At 40.7% G+C, this 24,358-nt stretch overlaps 1 protein-coding gene across 1 annotated transcript; it reads left to right on the forward strand.

The window, feature by feature from the left end:
- On the forward strand, positions 1–23,293 carry EMC3 (ER membrane protein complex subunit 3). Its single transcript, XM_080282285.1, has 5 exons — positions 1–154; positions 9,827–9,927; positions 12,128–12,280; positions 14,958–15,119; positions 22,593–23,293. The coding sequence occupies exons 1-5, from the start codon at positions 6–8 to the stop codon at positions 22,799–22,801; spliced, it is 774 nt and encodes a 257-aa protein (XP_080138411.1). The 5' UTR covers positions 1–5; the 3' UTR covers positions 22,802–23,293.
- The last annotated feature ends 1,065 nt before the right edge of the window (positions 23,294–24,358 follow it).

Raw genomic sequence — 24,358 nt, forward strand, 5'->3', positions numbered from 1 at the left:
TCAACATGGCGGAGTTGCTGCTGGACTCGGATATCAGAATATGGGTGTTTTTGCCCATAGTACTGATCACTTTCCTCTGCGGGATTCTAAGACATTATGTAAGCGTCTTAATTTCAACACAGAAGAAAGTAGACCTCACGCAGCTCCAAGATAGGTGAGTGTTTGTCAATAGTTTATGCAGGATGTGCAAACACCTTTACATATTGCTTAGGCTATTTAACGTTTATCTTGACTGAGGCTCTAAATACACGGACGGTAGTAGTGTTAAAAGCAGCTGGAATGAAGTATGCACCTGCAAATTATCTTGCATTCACACTAGTGTCTTGGTAGATCTGCATTTCACTCAGTGATAGGCCAATGCCAGTAAGAAGTTTTGGGAGGATGTTAGTTTTCCCCAAGTTTAGATTTCATTTTCCTTAAGTCAAAATGGTAAAAATACACTTCAAGCGGCAGATGCACCTTACCATATCAGTTCTTCCCTGTAGTCTTTCAATTCTTCTGGCCATTTCTGGGATGGTAAATGTATGTTTCACGTTAAATTTCTATCTCAGTTGTTTTCAGCCGTGTTCCTTTTGCTGTGTCAATTATTTCTCAAGTGTAACAGGGGACACATCCAGTATATGTTCTGGTCACCTTTTAGTACCTCTTCCTAACCTTACCTTTTAACCTAACTTAGCAATTTATCCCAACCTAGCCTAACAATTTAACCTAACCTGACAACCAATATTCGAGTAAGTTTTAACAATTACGCCAATATAAATGTCAGTGTGGCATAAGGAGCATGATGATAACAAGGGGAAAGAAAATATCAACAGAAAATTATTTACCACCATAATGGTTAGAAAAAAAAACAGAAAATAACTGGAGTAACAGGAATTGACTCCGGAAGGCCCTCCTGCAGCTTGAAGTAAAACGTATAGTTACCATCAGACAGTACTGAAAATGAACAAAGTCTCAAGGAAGGTGGATAGGCTGGATAGGTAATATTTGCTCTACAGTATTTGCTTCACCAGTTTTTGTTTAAATCTGTTGTTGTTATTCAGTTTAACTTTGGTACTTCCTTGATTTTAGCGTGAAAATATACTTTGCTGGTTCAATTTAGTTGTTTTCTTTAAATCTGACCTTGACTTCTTTTGAGAAATAGTGTTTTGAAGAAATAAGGATGTAACTGATGCTTGGACCTTGTTGGAGGGACAAGAGTGAGAGCAGTGGGAATGAATTACTTGAAAGGAGCATGTGGAATCACATGGAGAGACAGACTGACAAATGAGAAAGTGAAGGAGCATTGTGGTGTGGATGTGGATGTGATAGGATGTGTTATGGTATGAAAAATACAGTGAGGTACCGTAGTTTGGCCATGAGGTGAGGATGGAGAGCGAGAGATTGACGTGGAGAGTGTATGTGAGTGAGGTAAAGAGGGAGGGGGAGGCCAAGGATGACATGGAGTGGAGAGGTATATGAGAGAGTGGGGTGTGAGCTGGGAGCAGGGCAGTGAAATGGCAGGGGACGGGGCGACATGGAAGCGATTTGTTTGTGGCCACCCCTTATGGGATTAAGGCGCCTGGCAATAAGTAGATAGAGATAGACAATATTCCAAAGGAAGTTAAGAAGAGAACTTGTGAAAGCACACCATATTACAGCATAATAATACATTTTCACATCAGGAGTATTCAGAGATTCATGGGAATTTGTCATCCTTGTAAAGAAAAGGTAAAGGTAATCCATAAGGAGACATAGGACAACCTCTTAAAAAAAAATAAATAAAAATGGTATTTGTTTACCAAACGGTTGTGGTGAGTCTACCTGTATTATAACACTCACAATCTCTATCTATCTATTGCCAGATGCCATAATCCCGTGAGGGATGGCCATTTGAGTTATTTGTTTTATGGGAAGGGGCACTAACCCTCCACCAACCCACTTGTTGACACGATCTCAAGGTACGTAATTTTGGTACGGTACATATGCAACACAGATAGTTAACTTCTGAACTGTGATTGCAAGAATTGAGTGGAAAAAAACAAAATATGGTAAACTGTCGCTTATACCTCGTCACAATATCCGGCCCAATGCAATGTAGGTATACCCTGGTTTATCAATGCAATTGGTTATGCAAAAACCCATCGTTTGGCAGGGTATCATATCTCAGGGTAGATTTAACATGTAAAGTACGGTATAGGGATGTGTTTTTGAGTCTTGGGTTTCCCTCTCAACCAAATCCTAAACCCACACAAATGGGTTCAAAAACGAATTTAAAGCCAATCTGACCAAAGCCTGACACCTGTAAATAACTCACTAAAACCAACAAATAAAATATGAAATTCATCAAATACAGTCACTACTCGTTTTACGATGGGGTTACATCAGGTCAAACCATATCGTACCGTATACCGATTATCGTAAATTGGGAGATTGAAACACATTATAAAAGGGGGGTTACGTCAACTCAGCTTCCCAAACCACCTACCCAAGACTGAAATAAAAATGACAACTAACGTGAACGAGTGGAAAAGACAGGGCTTTGAAAGGATAGCAGGGCCGCAACTTAACCAAAACAATGCTCTGCACGCTGGGGCCGCCATCTTGCCTGAGACAAGCAACTGTCGCCTTGCGTGTGCCTGGCACTTCGTACGAAATTTTCCGAGGGCAATATCGTTATAGCGGGAAATTCATCAGAAATCGGATTTTGGGGTGAGACTTTTCTGTTATCGTTGTAGCGAATTATCGTATACCGAATCAACGTAAAACAAGTAGTGACTGTATATGTCTGGAAAAGATTAAGCTTAGTAAACTGTACCCCAAAATGACAATGTTTACCCCACCTATGGCTAAAACACATTACTGTAAATCTAAAAACAGTTTAAAAGTCAACCTAAACACACTAATTTAGTTCTAAAATGTCATCAAAATTGGTTTTTAAAAACTCAAAACCCATTGTTAAATCGGGGTTTGGATATCGTTGGGAGGGGTACGGTGGTATTTCTATCACCGTCACTAAGCCTGGGTATCGCATTTAGGGGTATCGTATATCAAGGTATATCTGTATACAATGCTGCTGGCTCAGCTCTATTAAAACAATATCTGGCAAAATTATGCAATATCTGGTGCTGAAACAGGGCATAATTTGCAGTTTTATGCAATATCCGGCATCAAGGTGTATCAACCGGCTCATAAAAGGAAGCCAAATGGTGTGGTATTACTGTATTGCATCATTACTTTATTAGATTTTATGCTTAATTTTCATCTTTCATTCATAGGGAAGTTTTTGGGATAGAGGGTCGAGATGGATATTTAGTACCCTATACAGTATGGGGGGTAGCTACAATGCAATACAGTAGAGTACAGTATATGGCGTTTCACACTACAGTACAGTGTTCGGCATAGAGCTTGGCTGAATTATACCTGATAATTGAGAGTTTACTATATTCCTCTTTTGAGGCATTTAAGGAAGTGGCCAGGTTGCCTGTGACAGTGTTTACCAATGATCTTTCCAACTGGCTGTGTTGTTTACCAACCATCGTTCCGAATGGATGCATCAGTGTAACCCATGACAAAGCTATGGGGAACTTAATGATTTAACCTAACCTAACCAAACCAATCCTAATCCAGCCTAACCAAAATGCATATGACAGCCTGCTTTCAAATTAGAAAATACTTTAGGAACACTAAATATTGACAGTTAGTGGTAGACGTCAGTGGAATATTAATGCATTCTAAATCCTCATTTATAGCTTTCAGAGGTAAGTTTATAAAAATGCCCAGTAGCTGTGGTAATCCAACATAAACAACAAGTATATACGGTAATCTGTGAAAGACTCATTTCCATAGAAAATATGGAAAGGCGTTGCTTGTTTGATAAAGAATTAATAATAATAATAATGAAAAAAACTTACCTTTGAATTCACTCATTGTCTTTGTAAAGGTGTACAGAAGTGCATTTTTGAGTATGAAGAAGAGCCATGAATAAAGAAGAAAAATCCATCCATCATCCAATCCTGTTTTGCCCCATGAAGAGTATAGAAGCCCGTGGCTAGGCAAGTTGGTCCTGTGTAAAGAAGAAAAATAATATTAAATAAGGAATAAGTTAGGGTAGGTTAGGATAAGTTTGGGTAGCATAAAGTAGGTTAGGTTAGGTCATGAAAATAAGGTTGTTACAAAAATTTTGGTTAGGTTTGGATAAATAGGTACCTTACTATCTACCTATCAGTCTATAGCCAGATGCCTTAATACCATAAGGGATGGCCACAATCAGGCACTGATAAGGGTAATTTCGTTCAAAAGTGACATTCGAATGTGGCCTGTCTGTCTTCAGTTCCGCTTTTAAAATGCTGCTCCACTTTGAAAAGAAATAAAGAACACTGAAACTGGAAAATGCAATCAGAAAATAGGCCTACTCGAAGAATACCACCAAAATCAAAGGTTAACAAAAAAAAAAAGCAAAATGCATAATAAGTTAGTCCTGTCTCCTGAAGTATTACCAAGGTAAATTTCTAGTGTCAACCCATACTGATTTTCACTGTGATTAGGTTTTTCTTGAGGTATCTGTGTGTGATTCATGCAATTTTGAAACTCATTTCCACTGGATATAGCTTAGTTTGAGATATACCCTTGCTTTCTCCGACTGATATTGGATACCAGTGGGGATTCAGGAGTTTTAGGGTGGAGGAAGAGCAAAAAATGGGTCATCTGCAGGGGAACTGAAGCTAAAAACTGCATTAATCACACAAAAAATTGTTAGAAATGCAACCAAACAACCTAACCTAGCTTGACCTAACCTTATCAAACCAATCAACTTGGCCAAATCTAATCTAATCAGACCTGACCTGACCTAACCTAACCTAACCGTATGTAGCCTACATCATGTGACCCCTTTGTTCTCCACAATTCATAAATAAAATAAAAAAGCAGTGTTTTCTGTATTCATACAATTATAAGTAGGTGAGTCTGGTTAGTACTTGGATGGGTGACCGCCGGGGAACACCAGATGCTGTTGGCATCCCTACGTGTCAAGTGGGGTTGGTGGAGGATTACTGCCCCTCCCTGTAAAACAATTAACTCTAAGCCCTTGGCCACCCCGTTTGGGATACATGGCGTCTGGCAATGAATGAATGAATGAATGAGAATGAGAAGGCAAAGGAAGGAGTATGTATAGTTGTGAGTAAAAGATGAACGAAGAACATAAGACAGTATGGATCAGTTGGGTCAAGGATTGTGTGGGTAAAGTTGAAAGTTGGAATACAAATGTGGGCGATTGTGTGTGTGTATGCACCAACGCAAGATCGTGCTAGAAGAGTGAGAGAAGAGTTCTGGACAAATGTGGAAGTGTGCATGGAAAAGTTTGGAAGGAATGAGAGAGTGTTTTTGATTGGTGATATGAATGGTAAAGTTGGGAATGTGAAGGTGGATGGAATAGTTGGTGAGTGGGGGTGTGCCTGCTGAGATAGATGAGAATGGGAGTGCGTTAGTGGACATTTGTGCTGGGAGGGGGTTGGTGATAGCCAATACCCTCTTCAGGCATAAAATGATCCACAGGTATACATGGCGAGTGATGAGAAGGGTGGGTGGTGAACTGAATGAAAGAAAGGCAATGATTGATTATGTGTGTGTGGATGAAAGGATGCAAGAGTGTATAGAGGTTGGGGAAGTGGACTTTCTGACCACTACTTGGTGGTGGCCAGAATTAGAATGCAAGTAAGATGGAGGAATAGAAGAAGGGGAAGACGAGAGGAAGGAGTAGTTGCAAGGAGAGTGGAAAGGTTACAAGAGGATGAGAAAAAGGCAGAGTATAAGAGAGAAGTGGAGGAACGATTGGGCAAATATGAATTGGAGCAGATGGGAGACGTGGAAGGTGTGTGTAAGATATTTACAGAAGAAATATGTGCAGCATGTGATGTGGTGTGTGGAAGGAAGAGAAGACGGAGGGAGGTGCAAGGAACAGCGTGGTGGACTGAAGAGGTGAAACAGGCTGTGGCACAAAAGAAGAAAGCATACAATGAATGGATGAGAAATAGGGGCGTGGAAGAAGTTGAGAGGCGGAAGAGAGAGTTATATGTAGAAAGAAAGAGAGAGGTGAAAAGATTAGTAAGAGAGAGTAAGAAGAGAGTGGATGAGGAATTTGGAAGGAATTTGAGTGTAAAGTGGAGGGACTGTAAGAAAATGTTCTGGAGAGAAGTGAAAAGAGTAAGACAGGGTGGAAGTGAAGTTAGCAGGGAAGTGAAAGATAAAAATGGTAGATTATTAGTGGAGAAGGGAGAAAAAGTGAGCAGATGGAGAGAACACTTTAAGGAATTGTTGAACGTAGAGGATGGAAGTAATGCGAGTATAAGTGGCTGGGGAATGGCTGGGAGGAGGGAGGTGAGAAGACAGGAAGAAATCAGTAGGATAGAAGTTGTGGAAGCAATGAAGAAAGTTAAATCGGGGAAAGCCCCAGGAATTGATGAAGTGTGTGGTGAAATGCTGAAGCATGGGGGAGAGATAGTAGTAGAATGGATGTGAAAGATGTGCAGATTGGCCTGGGAGGAAGGTAGAGTCCCGGAGGATTGGAAGTCAGGTATAATTATTCCCTTGTACAAAGGAAAAGGGGAAAAAGAAGTGTGTGGTAACCATAGGGGCATTTGTCTTCTTGGTATAATAGGAAAAGTGTATGGTAGGATACTTATTGACAGAGTTAGAGAAAGAACAGAGAAATTAGTTGGAGAAGAACAGGGAGGCTTTAGGAAGGGAAGAGGTTGTGTAGATCAGATATTCATTCTTAGATCTTTAGTGGAAAAGTTTCTAGAGAAGGGAAAGAAGTTGTATGCGGCTTTCATGGATTTGGAGAAAGCATATGACAGGGTGGATAGACAAGGATTGTGGAAAGTGTTAAGAATATATGGAGTAGATGGGAAGTAGTTGAATGCTGTGAAGAGTATGTACGATGGTGCGAAGGCTGCAGTGCATGTGGATGGTGAACTAAGTGAATTTTTCTCTTTGAAAGTTGGTTTGAAACAGGGATGTGTCATGTCTCCATGGTTGTTCAATCTGTACATGGATGGGGTAATAAAAGAGGTACAAGGTAGGGTAGTGGATGTTGGAGTGGCCCTGGTGAGAGAGGATAGTGTTTGGAAACTCCCTGTACTGTTGTTTGCAGATGATACTGTGTTGCTGAGTGAAGACGAAGGGGAGCTGCAAGGCTTGGTGGATAAGTTTGAGAGAGTGTGTAAGAAACGGAATCTAAAGGTGAATGTAGGGAAGAGTAAAGTGATGGTCTGTGAGAGAGGTGAAGTTAGTGAATGTACAGTGAGGTTGGATGGTGAGGAATTGGAAAATGTGAGTACGTTTAAGTACTTGGGTAGTGTGATGAGTAAGGATGGAGGTTTGGAGGGTGAAGTGCTTGAAAGGGTACAGCAGGGAAGAAAGGTTGCTGGTTCTTTGAAAGCAGTGATAAGAAACAGGGAAGTGAGCATGGAAGTGAAAAAGTTACTACATGACAGTATTGTGATACCAACTCTAACGTACAGAAGTGAAGCTTGGACATTATTGGAAGGACACAAGTCAAGAGTGAGAGCAGTGGAAATGAGTTATTTAAGAGGAGCCTGTGGAGTCACAAGGAGAGACAGGCTGACGAATAAGGATATAAAGGAGCGTTGTGGTGTTGATGTGGATGTGATAGGAAGCGTTATGAGGAACACACTGATGTGGTTTGGCCATGTGGAGAGGATGGAGGGTGAAAGACTGACGAAGAGAGTGTATGTGAGTGAGGTGGAGGGGGGCAGAGGGAGGGGGAGGCCGAGGATGAGATGGAGGGATGGGGTGGAGAGGTATATGAGAGACGGGGGTGTGAATTGGGAGCAGGGCAGTGAAATGGCGGGGGACGGGGCGACTTGGAGGCGATTTGTTTGTGGCCACCCCAAACGGGATTGAGGCGTCTGGCAATAGATAGATAGATAGATAGATAAGTATAATCAGTTTCAGAAGATTATGGCTGCATACTTATACTTAACACAGGCTCTGAAACTGCACGCATGAATGTGAGAAACCAAGGTAGAACAGCTGGTTGAAACTGGAAATCAGGATATATGAGCAACGGCAAATTAGTCAGTGATTGGCTTAAGCAGTCACATGACAAGGCTGAGGTCAGCAACTGACTACAAGAAAAATGTTTTCCTAACATGGTTGTGAGATTATTGGTGCATAAGCATTCCAAGGCAGGTGGGTGGCTTGCAGATATTTTTTATGAAAGCTATATCCATTATTATTAATTTACAACAGAAGTGTCTTAGAAGAAACACTGTTTGTTCTGGCGAGATCTGGAACACTCCCAAATTATTCAGATCAGTTATCTGGATCAGTAATGGGTGGAAACTAGACCTACCAATACTAAAGTTGTTTTAGATACACAATACCATAACCCATCTCAGTCATCCTGAATTTCTGACCAAGCATTTGCCTTAAAGAACTGGCTAGTGCATAGTTTCACACAAACTTAGATTTAGCAGTGTTTATAATATGCATGTGGTAGGTGGGGGCGTTCACCATCCACTCACTTAATGTAGTGCTGCTGTCGGGTGTCTGCCCTTTCCTCTCTTCCATCCTTCTTTCCTTCCATTCTCTTCTGTCTTTCTTTCCTTCATTCTTTCCTTGTCCTTCTGCCTACAGGTGACTTTACACTCCCTCTTCTGTTTTTCTTTCCTTCATTCTTTCCTCTTCCTTCTGCCTGTGAGTGACTCTACACTGAGTGACAAGCCAAATGGTTTCGTGTACACCAGGAAACCATTTACAGTACTATGCTGGATGGTAACCATATAACCAAATTTTGGCACCTGGTGGTTTAGTGGGTAATTATTGCACTCCATTTGGATTGAGCCAATGAAGGTTTATATCCAAGGGGTGGTTGGGGTTGATTGCTCATGTAATGCCACTCAGGGATGATTGAGGTTGGTCACTCATCTTAAATGTCGGGACCAACTGCCTAGCCCCGGGCTCCCGCACTCCTCATGGGGCAATGTAGGATTGGATGATATATAATAGGATGGATGGATTTAATATGCAGTGTGTTTGTGTAATAAAATAAATTCTTGTTACTTCTATACACTTCTTTCACCACATGTCTAAATATATACCCTTAGAATATCCATGTCTGTTTACATTGCCAGTTGCATCCCACACAGGGTTTGCCATTTTGACTGTTTTTACCACATTAATGGCCCTTTATGTACTGTACCTGCTGTGTTAGGATGGGGAGATTACAGGTCTTTAATAAGGATTTGTAAGGGCATCAGATTAGGACAGGAAAGTTGCCCCATCCAAAGGTTATTAGGTTTGTCCCATTCAGATTAGGTTAGGTTAGTGTAGATTAGGGTAGATCAGGTTTGTCTGTGTTGGGCCAGGTTAGGCTAGGTTCATTCTGAAATAAATCAGTTGCAACAGAAATTACAATCAAAACAGTAAATCACACCTCATAACTATTTGTGTGAAACTGTAAGAACGACATTAACCACTTCAAACGAGTGCCATTTTCTCTATTTCATTCATGCTTTTTGCAGATGATTTCATAGAGTTTTCTCAAGTGCCATTTTCTATATTTCATTCGTGCTTTTTGCAGATGATTTCATAGAGTTTTCTTAGTGAAAGGGGTTAACAATGGCTGTATCCATCCCCTTCTCTTTAGCAAGTCTTTCCTATGCTAAGTAAAATTACGGTATCTAGAAATAGCAGTAACAAACTATGAAAGAAGGTATAGTACTGCACTGAAGGGGTTTAAAAGAAGGTAGTACCGTATAACTCATACTTAAGTTACAGTGTTCAAGTATACTATATCTGAATATTTTTTCTTTACTGGTTTCAGCCAAGCTATGATCAGGGCTAGATTGCTGCGTGAGAATGGAAAATATATACCCGAGCAGTCCTTCCTCATGCGCCGACACTTCTTCAATAATGATGAATCAGGTAATGATGCATGTACAGGTAATGGCAAAAGTTCACCTAATTTGTGTTTTCCAGCCACTTTCCTCAACTTACAAAAATTATCAAGCAAACAGAGGTTTGATATATAGGTAACAGTATATCTGTGCCCCTAGAAGATGCTCTTTGATATGATCCATGAGGGAGGAAAGTGACAGACATAACCAAAGTGTCTGTCATATGGAACAGAATAGTAGGAAAACTTTTTTCTTCATGCGCTCTATATTTTTCAACAATGGAAATGTTGCATGTACTTGTTTGTCATTTGTTGTTAGATAAGTGAAACAGTAGGCTGTCATGGGTAATGTCAAATCAGTTCCCCAGATAATACTGTTTTTCATAAAAATATTCTTGGTGTGACATTGAAACATTGTGTATATTCTGCAGTCCCTTGTCTTTGACTTACCCCCAAGTACTGTTATTATTGAGAATGTTCTTGGCATGACTGAAATATTCACACTTCCAAACTCACAGAGACAAAATCGCCGAAAGCAGAGCAGTCATTATGGTGTTTGGTGTGATGACTTATGTTTTGATGCCGTGCCTGATGGCTACCACTTGCACCCAGCCCCCTGACACACTAATGCATCCCACAAAATTGCATTTTTCAAATGTTGCCTAATGTTATTTGCAAAATTAGGTGCAGATTTTAAGTTGCTGTTATTTGCAGAAAGGTTTTTGTTGAAGTTGTTATTCTTGAGAGTCTGCTATGCCCTTTTGTGTCCAGATTTTCTTGTTAATATCCCAGTATGTGTATAGTACTGGTATTTTAAGTTTGATTAATGAAACTAAGTGTTAGTGCCAACATTAACATATGGATGTGAAACTATGGTGTGGCATGAAAATGAAAAGTCAAGAGTAAGAGCAGTGGAGATGGGACTGCTGAGGAATGTATGTCGAGTACAGAGAGTGGATAGGATATAATATGGTTTATGAAAGATGTGGAGTGAGGAAGTCTGTGGATACCAGAATCGAAGAGAGTGTACTGAGATGGTCTGGTCATGTGGAGAGAATGAATGACAATAGAGTGGTGAAAAAGGTATATCTGAATGAATTTGAAGAATGGAGGAGGCAGGGTAGGCCATGAAGAAGATGGAGGGATATGGTGGATGAGTGTGTGAGGAAGAGAGGTATAGAAGTTGATGAGGCAAAGGGACTGACAAGAGACCGAGCTGGCTGGATGAATTTTGTGTGGAGAAGCACATAACCAGGGATTTGGCATCCCTTTTTAACGTGACAGCATTCAAATTGACTCTATCAGATAGGTATATGTGAAGCTACAGAACTTGGTGAAATTTTTTTGGCCAATCTGATGGAGCCAGGATTCCTTGGGCTTGAATGATAAGTGAATGAATGCATGGCTAATTGAATTGGGCAAATTTAGGCTGTCTGGACATTGCTACTCCTCACCCTGCCCTAGGGTGCGAAAGGAGGTCCGGGTGATGATGATGAAACTAAGTTTGAGGGAATAACATACAGTAAAACCCCACTATAACAGACTAACTGGGGCCCCAAGCCATTCCGAAAAAAGCAAAATTCTGCTAAAAACGTCATCCGGACTTCCCCTTGCTAACCCGGACTTTTTCCAATATATCGGACATCTGTCCAGTTTTTAAACTGTTTTCACTACCATTACAGTATTGTTCACTACAATAATCAGATGGTATAATATATATAATAATACTATACTGTACACTGATAAGCATGTCTTTTAACTGCCATATTGTCGGGGCTGTTCGGCCAGACTGCGTAGGGAACAACTACTACTATTACTGCCATATTGTGGTGAACATAGCTGAAGTGGTCAGGCAGTCCGGACTGCTTCTGGCATTATGCGACTTTTCCGATATATAAGAATTTAGTCTGATAGCTCCTCAGTTCCAATATAAGTGATTTCCAGTCTATTGACATTCGTTATATTGAGGTTTTACTGTACTTTGTACCGTAGTTGATAGCTCTGCTTGTATACTTTATCCTGGCTATCGAGTTTCTGGATCCTTCCTCAACCTGTTCATGGGTGGAAAAATAGGTCAGCATAATGATGAAGTATATTGTCAAATGCTGACTTTGCATTATAGTACAGTACAGACATATATATATATATATATAGATAGATAGATAGATATACAGTATATATAGCGAGAGAGAGTGAGAGAGAGAACTGCTACAGTTAAGTGTATTGCAGGGTACCTGAAAACTGTGAAGCGAGCCTCAGCACCACAACCTATGACTGATCCAAACATGATGGTGGAGATGCTGAAGGGACAGTTAACCAACATGCTGCCCATGATAGCAATTGGGGGATGGATCAACTGGACTTTCTCCGGATTTGTGACAAGTAAGGGTTGTTCTGTATAACTGTTTTGGTATAAGATGGCTAATACAAGAGAAGAAATCTGTTTCCTTATAAGTTATTCTTTTTTATTTGTTTATTTTAATATAACTTTTACATGTAGTCCACAGTAAATTACTTAAAAATATATGATAAAGATCTGTTGCATCATATCAATTTAATTTTTTTACGTAGTATTCTTGTGGTGTGATATTTTGGAACATATAATAGGGACTGTCTTTAATGAGCTATTCCTGGAAGCAGTTTGTTCAGCACATAGCGTAGCATACAGTAGATGCAACAAAGAGTGTTCAGTGGTGGGAAAGATGTATAATATTATAATGCATCTAATCTTACCTAACAAAAGGTCTCCAAACCCCACTTGTTTCCTGTTTGGGGAGAAGAGTTTTATGTACTGTAACAAAATATTTACATTTGCCGTAGGAGTAAGTTTTTGTCTTGTTTTCTTAGCAATTCACCTTATGCTGGAGAAATTACTGGGTGCACAGAAATCATCAACACCTCCTCTGATGTCATAAATGTTGTCAAAAGGAATTTTTAAAAAATCATAAGGGAGATGCCACCCACAGAGCAGAAATACAATGAGCACATGATTAATAGTATGCAGTTTTTGCAGTACAGAATGTCTCTTGCTGCTTATTTTCCCGTGTATGACAATGACATACTATATAGAAATTTGTAAGGAAAATGTCGTAGGGAGCCCTCGTAAATAAGAATAATGTGACCTCGAGTAGTATCGTGCATCTTATCCTTCTGAAAAAACTGCGCAATGTAAATCACCTCTCCTATGTAGTGTTCTTTTATGCTTTAACCCCTTTAACTCAGTTATGTATTTTGTATTTTATTCATTGTCCAGAAAATTTTATTAAACTTGGAAGGATCCCTGGTGTTGAAGAGGGTAAAACAAGATTATATCCAGCCTCTCGAGTTCAGAAGGTCCCCAAAGCTGAGTAAAATCACCGGAATGTTAAAGTGTAAACTTAAAAGTTCCAGTGTTACTTACAAAGTTGATTTGCCAGTATCCCCCAGTTTGCAGTACCAGTTATATGGAAGTGGTAATGTTTTAAAACACATTGCAGATTTGTTGTGTGGACTGATTGTATATGTGGGAAATTAGATGAAGATGCTGATCCTGATAAATGTTTAGTTGGACATTGATTTTCATATTGTAAGGGTGGTAGGTGGGGGCACTCACCATCCACTGACTCGATGTATTGCTGTTCTCCGGTATTTGCCCTTTCCTCTCCTCCTTCCTTCTTTCCTTCCTTCATCTTCTGTCTTTCTTTACTTCATTCATTCCTTGTCCTTCTGCCTGTGAGTGACTTTACACTCCCACTTCTATCTTTCTTTCCTTCATTCTTTCCTCCTCCTCCTGCCTATGAGTGACTGTACACTGAGTGACAAGTCAAATGGTCTCCTGTATACCAGGGAACCATTTACTATGCTGGGTGGTAACCATATAATCAAATTACAGCACCTGGTGGTTTAGTGGGTAATTAAGTGGATTGAGCCAGTGCAGGTTTATATCCAGGGGATGGTTGGGGTTTATTGCTCATGCAATGCCACTCAAGGATGAGTGAGGTTGGTCACTCTCATCTTAAATGTCAGGACCAACTTCCCTAGCCCTGGGCTCCTATGCTCCTCATGGGGCAACATAGGAGTGGATGATGGATGGATGGATGGATATTAATTTTTCATTTATTATTATTATTTATATTTAGCCAGAGTGTCATTTCTATGTTGTTGTTTTTGAGTAACCCTGGTCTGCCTGGCCAAGCAGACCCACCAACCACAGGCAAGCAGTTGCCCCTGCAGGGCTGTCTGTTCAGTGGACCTATGCTCTCTTGCAGTAGACAACGCTTCCTCACAGTAAGACATGAGGAAGAGTGTGCAGGGCTCTTGTTTGGCGAGGCACAACTCGCAAATGCAAGTGTTTTTTTCCCTTCGGCGAACAAATTTTACATGCAAGTCACCTTTTGGTGAGGAGAAAATATATCCACTTCAAAACCCAGTAAACTACAAAAAAAGTAAATCTCGCTTAAATGAACAAAAAAGCATGTTGTGATCGATTATTAAGTCTTTCCTTGTTGTAAATGTGAATGTTTAAAAATAGACAATGTGTAAATAAATAAATAAATATATTTATTGCTCATAAAATATTTCGGCTCGTAGTCAGTTTGGCTACTAAAAATTTATTTGGCTCGTAAATCTGAAACCTCAGAAGCCAAATGGCTCACAACCATTGGCAGTTAGCAAGAGCCCTGGTGTTGAGGTTTGATTCCCAGTTGGAGGCCATATTTGCCTCTCTCCATGTTAACAAGGGCACCATAGTAGTAAATGTGGTAAATTGGGCTTGGTATATGTTGATAATGAAGATTGATTTGTAAGAATATTTCCTCACTTTTCAAATGCGGGAACCGAGTTAAGCTAGTGATCCATCCATACATCTATCATCCAATTCTACGTTGCCCCATGAGGAGCATAGGATACCGGGGCTAGGCAAGTTGGTCCTGACAGTTAAGATGAGAGTGACCAGCCTCGCTCATCCCTGTGTGGCATTATGTGAGCATTAAACCCCAACCACCCTTTGGATATAAACCTGCACTGGCTCAATCCAATGACAATTAAAATTATTTTGTAAGACTATATATGTTTTTTCCAGCTAAAGTACCGTTTCCCCTAACTCTGCGATTCAAGCCTATGCTGCAGCGAGGCATAGAGTTGGTTTCACTGGACGCTTCATGGGTGTCATCAGCTTCGTGGTATTTCCTCAACGTCTTTGGCCTGCGATCAATATACACCTTAGTCCTGGGAGAGAACAATGGTTGGTATACTGGGATATTAATGTATTATGTTGTTGTTATTTAGGTCAGTATGCTGCTGTCATTATCTCTGTCTCTTTTTATTGTGACTGCCTTTACTGCTTCCACATCCTACCACCTGCACAGTTCTGGTACTTTGTAATTACCTTTTTTATTTACCTTCTGTTTTCATCTAGTATTTAATCCTTCTCTCCATGTAATTCTTTTCTGCATTAACATTTAGATATAGCCTGTCTCAAACACAGTTATTCCCATACCACAAATATCCACTAGGTATAGCCTCTCTCAAACAACCACTCCTATATCACAAATTTTCACATCCACTTCTCACATCACACTCCAAAACATTTACATTTATATCCCCAGGGTGAAGTTCTCACTGGGGTTAGATTACTTCTCTGGTGATACTAAATGTATTTTTCAGCCTTATGGATCATTTGCCCTTAGGATCCATAAAACATGGTCTGAATATATACAGAGTAGGGGTACTCATCCATGTCAGGCATGTGCAAGGCAGCTGCTGCTGCTGGTGCTCTTGTTGTTATTGTAACCCAGGGCTCATGGCCTGAATTTAAACTTAGTGGATTGAAGTTGCCCATCTCATGTAGTCCACCATCCTCCATTTGGGGAATAGGGAGTTGTGGGATGTTTGTATAACTAGTTACCCAGTTATATCACTGCCACCATATGAAGGCATCCCTCACCAGCATCAAGCTGGCTGCTACAAAGCATAAAAAACATCCTTTCAAAGCAGGTACAGCAATCTATTATAGAGCACACAGTTTCTATATGAAAAACATATTCAAAAAGTATACTACAGTAACTGTACTTTCAACTTTTGCGGCGTACTGATGTTTCATATTTGTAAATTCAGGATGTGAGGTATTAGGTGGGTGGCTACTGTTCACCCTGGGAGTTTTTAGCATGAAATTGAAATGCAACTACAAGCTTGATAAATAATTACACAGTTGTCGCCATCAGACAGGAAATATTCAGCCACAAGTACAGTTGTGATCATTAATAATCACCTATCCTCCGGTACCCTGTGCTTCAGGCTGGCCCATTTATGTACGGCAAGTTACAATTGAGTAAGAAGGGCTGAGAGGGAGGGACCAGAGAAAGGAAGGTGGGTGGGGGGACGAACAATGGTGCGAAGGTGGAGCGAGAGAGGGGAGGGAGGGTAGCTAGGCGAGGGAGAATGAAATGCAAGTGATGGTCACATTGTCTGTTTTCTTTCATTCAGGGCATGATATAAAGGAGTTAATATTTGGAGATAATGCTGCATTACACCTTGTATAGCAGCGTCAGATAACAAGCTTTATATATATACAGGTGCTGATATCAAGGGCTGACTCTTGAGAGAAATATGTTGCCATGACAGATCAGACATTAATGCGGAGCCAGAAGTTTCCAGCACAGTACACTATATTGCCTTGTCCACCAATCTGTGACTAGGTGATTTTTGTTGGAGGAAAATATCATTCCGAGGTGATGAGAGGGTGTTGGGGTTGTTGGAGCACCATTTAAACCCGTAACGGCACGGAGTCCAAGCAACAGATTACGCAAGATATCGTTAATATATCCACCCATATGCACAGACATCAAATTTAATTACCTTTTATGCACAGTTATTTTAAATAACCTTTTCATATGGAGATGCCATGAAATAGTTGACATGATCATGATTGTACCGAGGAAGTATAAACCGAAAGGATGATCATATTTACTGTGGACATAGCCATGTCATATATTGCATATGATATTTAGTTTAAAAAATTAATTACATTGAAGTGTAGAGGACGTTTCTTACACAAACATTACGGAAGTCAAAGCCATCCAGATTCCATTCTGCATCCGAAATCAAAATACATGGATAAACACAAATGTCTGGTTCCGTACTAATGTCTGATCTGTCACGTCAGTGTATTTCTCTCATGAACCAGCCCTTGATATCATCACCTATCTAAAGCTTGTTATCTGACTTTGCTATACAAGGTGTAATGCAGCATTATCAACCAAATATTAATTCCTTTATATCATGGCCTGAATGAAAGAATACAGACAATGTGACCACCACTTCGCATTACATTCTTCCTCCCCTACCTCCCCTCCCTCACTCCACCCCTGCACCATCGTTCATCCCTTCACTCACTTTCCTTTCTCCCTCTGGCCCCTTCCTTTCAGCCCCTCTTACTACACTGTGACTTGCTGTGCACAAAGGAGCCAACCTGAGGCACAGGGTACTGGAGGATAGGTGATTATGTATGACCACGACTGTACATAGAGTTGAAATCCAAGCTGAACCTCTTAACTCTGTCACAGTTCTTATTTAACGCGCGCGCGCGCACACGCACACACACGCACACACACACACACACACACACACACACACACACACACACACACACACACACACACACACACACACACACACACACACACACACACACACACACACACACACAAAAACACACACACACACACACACACACACACACACACACACACACACACACACACACACACACACACACACACACACACACACACACACACACACACACACACACACACACACACACACACACACACACACACACACACACACACACACACACACACACACACACACACACACACACACACACACACACACACACACACACACACACACACACACACACACACACACACACACACACACACACACACACACACACACACACACACACACACACACACACACACACACACACACACACACACACACACACACACACACACACACACACACACACACACACACACACACACACACACACACACACACACACAGTGCTTGCTTATGTGTGGGAGTGTTAACAAGGGGGTGCCAAACTCTTGTCAGATTTTCTTCTTTACATAGGTCATCTAGTCAACTGAATCACATGTCACTTCCCTAACTTCATCAGCATCCATCCCTTACTTTCTTATACACCCATTTACCATATCTATCTGCCTGTTTCCTGACCAGTTTCATCTCCTCACATCTTCAGACTAACTCATGTTTATACTTATTACCACCCACATGACCATACCATTTAAGCATTCGCTTCAGCCTTTTTACTCATAGCCTTCCTTTTGTCAGATCATTCATGAATCACATATCCACACTACATTTTCCATAAAACTGTAATTCCATTTCCACTGCTCTTACTCCAGACTTTTCATTCCTATGTCATACCAGTCACACACATGCATACATTAATGTGAGCATCAACACATCTTCGTGTAATCCTCTTGCAGCCTTCACATTCAGACTTTTGTTTACTATCAAGGCTTTCATAGCACCAACTACGTGCCTTCCCAGTGCCACTTCTTTTGTACATATAGTACTTTTATCTCCCTCTTCTGTTACTCTACCTATGCACTTAAGCTCCCTCTCCAGTTAATTCTCTTTCCATTCATCAACACATCACAGTGGGAGTTGTCTTTCCTTTCAGCAACCATCATTTACTCATTTTACATTTAATTTCAGAACATTGCGCTGTTAGACATGCATATAGCTTTGCACCAGTCTGTAGAGCTCTTGGTCAGTGCTGACAAGCAGCTTTGCATCATCTGCAGCCATCATATTTCAGATACTCCACTTCTCACCATTGTATTACCATACTCACCCAACCTCTCATTTTTCATTCATTCATTGCCAGACGCCATGTATCCCAAACGGGGTGGCCAAGGGCTTAGAGTTAATTGTTTTACAGGGAGGGGCACTAATCCTCCACCAACCTCTCATTTACTCGTTCATATATGTACTGAATAGTCACAGGGGCATCATACACCCTTGACTGACTGCAGCATTGGTATTGAATCACTTACTTAGACCTAGTCTTGTTCATACTCATGCTTCACTACCATCATAATGTGCTGATAAGGAGTCTACACGTGGTAGCCTTGTGTACCCTGGTTGGGCAGCTGTGGTGCACACTCAGAAGCCAAACCTTGTGTATTTCTGCACCTCAACATGGGGAAGGACCATTCCAACCGTGGTGAGGTGGTGTGTATCACAAGGGGGTGCAAGTTCCCTACACCATGTATGTACTGTACTGCACTCATATGACAGCCCCACAGAAGCACATGCTTACCTGTGGCCAGTGGGTCTACTCAGCCAGACAGACCAGGGTTAAGCAGCAACACAACTATCATAAAAGCTTCAGTATTCATCAGTTTTCCATCAACATCATTCTTTTGTAAAGCCTTCTGCAATCTCAGTTCACCATGTCGTACATAAGTTAAAATAGTATGGTTATTTTAGTATCAGTGTACACTGTGGCTGAAGACAGTATAGAAATAATGCACACTGGAACCTTAAGAGGCTTTGTGGAGTATAGTATTTAATAGAATGTATTGAATAAATTAGTAATGGAATGGACAAAATATACGGTACAGAAACTATCACATAAATATTAGAAGGTTAAAGTTGTTCATATGAAATTAATAAAGTTTATCATAGTAAAACTTTTAACTATTAGAAGTTGCAGAACTGGGACACAGTACCTCAACCGAAGCAGGATTTCAGGGGACTAGTGTTATGACAATCACAGTTTTTGTCATGCTGGTGCTTTTTCAGTTGCTCTTAGGGATTCCGTACATACTGTAGGAGATGATGAATATACCAGTATTTATTTGTTTGTAAAAGGGTATACAGTAGACCTTCGGTTTAACATACCTCGATAGACCGAATGTCGGATTTAGTGGACACTGCGAAGCCACTGGGATTCCATCGGCGATAACTAACAGTGTCCGACAAATGAGGGCGCAGTGGGTCGCAATACATGTGGTTCATGAAGTACAATGACTACGATTTTATTTATTTATTTACTTTTATTTTTTACAGATGAAAAACAGAGGATACAAAAACAAATGAATAAGAAAAATAATCCATATGCCATATTACAAGTGTCTTCCATTTATAAAAAATCTGTAACAGTTGGCCTTGAACAGCCGTAGGTTAAAGTCTGGGGGGAAACCACTCAGAGGAAGTGAGTTCCAAAGAGATCCAGCTCAGGGAATAAAAGAATTCTGATAGGCAGAAGTTCTGCAGTATGGCAACTTGACTGTTCAGTCATGAGTGCTACCAGATGCCCGTGTAGCACGGGGGAAGGCGTGGAGAGTTGGCATAATGGATGCAACTTGTCTGAGCATTTGCCATAAAGGTATCTGTAAAATAATGCAAAGGAAGCAACATTCCTTCTTACATATAGGGGAGGTAGTTCATTTGAGGGTTCATGCGACGGAAAGGGTTCACAGACCACTGGCCGAAAAATGCATTTTTGTTGGCTAACACTTTTTTCACCCATACTGTACTTGATCATGTGGCCTTGGATGAGAATACCGTCCACCACTGAAAATATGTTTGAAAGTTCTTCAATAAAAACTGTTGTACCTCACCCCTGTTCTAGCTGCTCACCATTTGCCCAGGACTGGCCGTGAGGACGCCTAGGCTGTGTGTGCGTGTTGGTTGCGACCAGTGAGAATGCAACCAGGCCACAGGCCTCGCTTACTGATTGGCTAGCTGTACGTGGTGGTGTGTTTGGTGGAAGTTTTTGCCGCACTGTTGACCAGTCCCTACCGTTTTTCGTAGAACGCAAAAAGGAATTTTGCTGTTTTACAGCCATCCTTTGCAACTTTTTTGGAGTTTTATTGGGGGAATGGATGATGACTTAAAGTTAATATTGAAAGAACTGAGAGTTGACCAGAATATTTTATTGTCATTAGGATTATATACTAGTTTGGATGCTTGGTTGTGTGGAAAGATTGCTTTAACGAGTTTTATCACTGCATTTGCATGGTTTCTAGCAGTTTTAAACTGACTGAGCGATTCAAATGTTTTTGATTTTATGTAAAAGTTATATGCTAAGGACGTTTGGGTCGTCCCTGTACAGTTGCAATCAAACCATTTTGGGGAGTCTGATCTTTTAGTAAACTGTTGACTAGGTATGAACAGTTCCATTCCAGTTTCTCTTAATTCAATAATGTTCGACTGGGTAGAATTGATGTCGCAGGAGAAGAAACACTGCCAAGGAATATCAACAAGATAATTTTTAAATCCATACCAGTCTGCCCTATCAAAGTGCCATAAGGTCACCCTGATAGGTTCAGAACGAGGAGGGCAGCAGACTAATGAGGCTGTGGTGAGATTGTGGCTAGAGAATCCAAGTGGTGATAGTACTTCTTTCCTGTATTGATCTAGGCCATTTGTCAGGAATATGTCTAAGAGATAGGCATTATGGTCAGGATTATTTGGTATTCTGGTTGGTTGTTTTACCAATTGTGTGAGATTAAACAAGTCTGCTAACTGCTTGCATTGTAGACCAGTATCATCAGTCCTGGCAGAATGCAACAACCATTCTACATTATGGATGTTAAAATCACCCAGAATGGTAATTTCAGTGGTAACGGTGAGGTTAAGGTTGATCATCTGTGTGGATATGAAATCAAATACACTGGGTTCAGAAGAAGCATTGGAGGAGTGATAAACAATACAGATATATTTGGTAATATTTAGGTATTGTAGTTTATATAATGAATAATCAAACATAGCTGAAGTTAAGGTCAAAACAGTGTCAACTTAAGTTTCAGATTTGATATAACAACAGGTGCCAACCTTGTTACAGAAGTCTGAGAGGAGATAACCAGAAAACAAAATGGGGATATGTCAGTAGAGGAAGAGATCTGGGGTTCTGTGAGGAACAGGGCTAGAGGGGTACAGACTGGAGAAAAAGTGAATGGAATTCAATTTGGTACCAAGACCACAAATACGGTGAAACATCAGGTCGAACCTGTGTTTCTCCGCTGACGAACGTGAAAAGTTGCTTGCAACAGCCGCTGTCAGCACAGTCGCTTGATTGTGACCAAGAAGACCCTGTGCTGCCGGCCCTACCCTGCTGGTGGTGGCAGTCCGAGATACCACCAGATATGCTAATAGAGTAATACTGCAAAGGTCATTGCTAAGGGGGGATGGAAATAGATGTGATATCTATTGTGCATGTAGTGTGATGCAGACAGTTGGAGGTAGAGGTATTATAAGAGTATGCTGGCATTCTCTCTCTGTTAATGAAAACAAAAAATGTTGTGCAAAAGGAGATGGTCAGGAACAGGTCCTGAGAACTGATGAAATGAGGGTTGCAGCTCTCCCTGTCACCAGCTTGCCATCCGCCTCAGGAGTGGTGCCTTGACTGGTGCTGGTTGCAAAACAGTGAAGTTATGGGCCATGTTAGTGTAAAATGGGTATGGTTTTCATTTTTCTTTCTAGGATATGCATTTGTACTCATTTAATTTCAAGCGTGTTTTAAATCCCACCTTGGGGGGGGGGGGACCACTGGATATAATGGATTATTGGCTTTTTCAGATCAGGTTTCCCTCCAATGAGTCTGTTAAAGAGAGGGTCTACTGTACTTATCATTTACACATTACATGCCTGGTTTTTCCTACAGCTGCTGACCAAGCCCGGATCATGGAAGAACAGATGTCAGGGGCAGCCATGGCCATGCCCCAGGACCCTAAGGCAGCATTCAAGGCAGAGTGGGAAGCTCTGGAAATTGCTGAGCATAAGTGGGCCCTCAAAGATGTGGAATCTGATCTCCTTCAAAAAGCTGAAGTAGAGTATTTGGTCAATGCCCAGTCCTTTGTTAATAATTCATAGATGGCATTGTTAGTGTATAAATCAAGTATACTGATTGATGTGTTGTATATTATTCTGTTTTTAGTGTTGCAGTATCACTAGTCATTGTTTTATTTACAGGAATGTAAATTTAGCCATTACAGTATATTACAGATTCTAGAACGTGCTCTTATCCTGTCATTCTTATTTATTCAAATAGTGACTGTGAATATTATGTCTCTTATGTGCATTTTATAACAGACTTAAGCTGTGTTTATCTATTCCTCAGTAAAGTACAAAGAAACCACCTTTATTTCTTTAGTAGGACAGTTCATATAGCTATATGACCTCCTTACATCCGTCATCATATTTAACGAAAATATTGTAGGACTGAATGGTTCCTTTTTCATTTAGCCCCTTCAGTTCTGTTAGGTATATTTCAACTTGTTCTTACTTCCTTCAGACAATTTTACCCCCACTGCACTAATTATTATCAACCTGGTTACCTTCCTTGAGTCATCGTTTTCAGACTCTGTTTTTTTTTTTTTTTTTTTTTTTTTTTTTTTTTTACATTAAGTTGATTTTTTGTCATCTGGTCAAGTGTTTCTGAGCTTGAACTCTTCATCACCCTCATCTTTTTGTAATTTACATCTCTTGGGTGGATGTGAGGGTGGCGATAAGTCGCCAGCACCGTGGGAGGTAGACAGGCATGAGTCTGCCATTGCTGGGCTACAAACAAGAAATGAATTATTAAATATGCAGTTTTGGGTAACTGCAGTATGGCAGGGCTTGGCAACTGCTCTGATGGAGTAGAGGGAGACTCAACATTCCCATGGAAACCATTGATGCTTCCTCATGCTTGAAATTATGGCGCGGAGACCCATCGCCTCATACGAGGTGATCAGCATGGCCAGGGGTGACCTGCATATCGCTTCATATGAGGAAACGAGCACAGCCTAGGATACATTTTTCATACTGGAGTAGTTAAACGTACCCTTCATTAATACCTTCTCTGCCTGAAGTAGGTCTATCCAAAGTTGAGTAAAACTGTCTGGGATAGTAAGAATAAAATTTAAAATGTCGCCGGATATAATTTGTGATCCACTGACCCTTTCAGTGTAATGATGTGTATATATTATATTCTTGGCACCTTTAGATGATATAAATTGGCTTTGATGGTAAAATGGATGGGGCACCTTTTGCAGTGGAGGGATTGAATGCACTCCAAGCCTTCTGGGGCTCCCAAAGGGGTGCAGTATATTGCTGAAAAAGAAGGATGCCATCATCCAGCGGCACAGATATCACTTGGTGGCTCTACTGTCTGGGTATACAAATGCCCATCAGCTTCCTCCCTATATCTAGGTAGCAGGATGGTGCACTGCAAGCAAAGGACAATGACAGCCAGCAGTCAACTGATTTCACATCTACATGAGCATGGGGCCACAGTAATGATGAATTTAAGAAAAAAATTGACTTAAAAAAATATTTTACATTCAAGCAATTTTGCCAGTGTATTCCAGTTTACAGTACCATTTGTAAAGAAGAATGTGATATTTTGGAACATATGCCTTACTTAAGTACTACCTGTAATAATGGACT

The sequence above is a fragment of the Coenobita brevimanus genome, chromosome 12, assembly GCF_032717465.1.
Source record: "Coenobita brevimanus isolate Jiangsu-jjx chromosome 12, ASM3271746v2, whole genome shotgun sequence".
Taxonomy (NCBI): Eukaryota; Metazoa; Arthropoda; class Malacostraca; order Decapoda; family Coenobitidae; genus Coenobita; species Coenobita brevimanus.

Coding starts and splice junctions, on each gene's coding strand:
- EMC3 (XM_080282285.1), top strand. CDS start 6: ATGGCGGAGTTGCTGCTGGACTCGGATATCAGAATATGGGTGTTTTTG. Junction 9,928..12,127: donor CTTCAATAATGATGAATCAG/GTAATGATGCAT, acceptor AGTGTATTGCAG/GGTACCTGAAAACTGTGAAG. Junction 12,281..14,957: donor TTTCTCCGGATTTGTGACAA/GTAAGGGTTGTT, acceptor TGTTTTTTCCAG/CTAAAGTACCGTTTCCCCTA.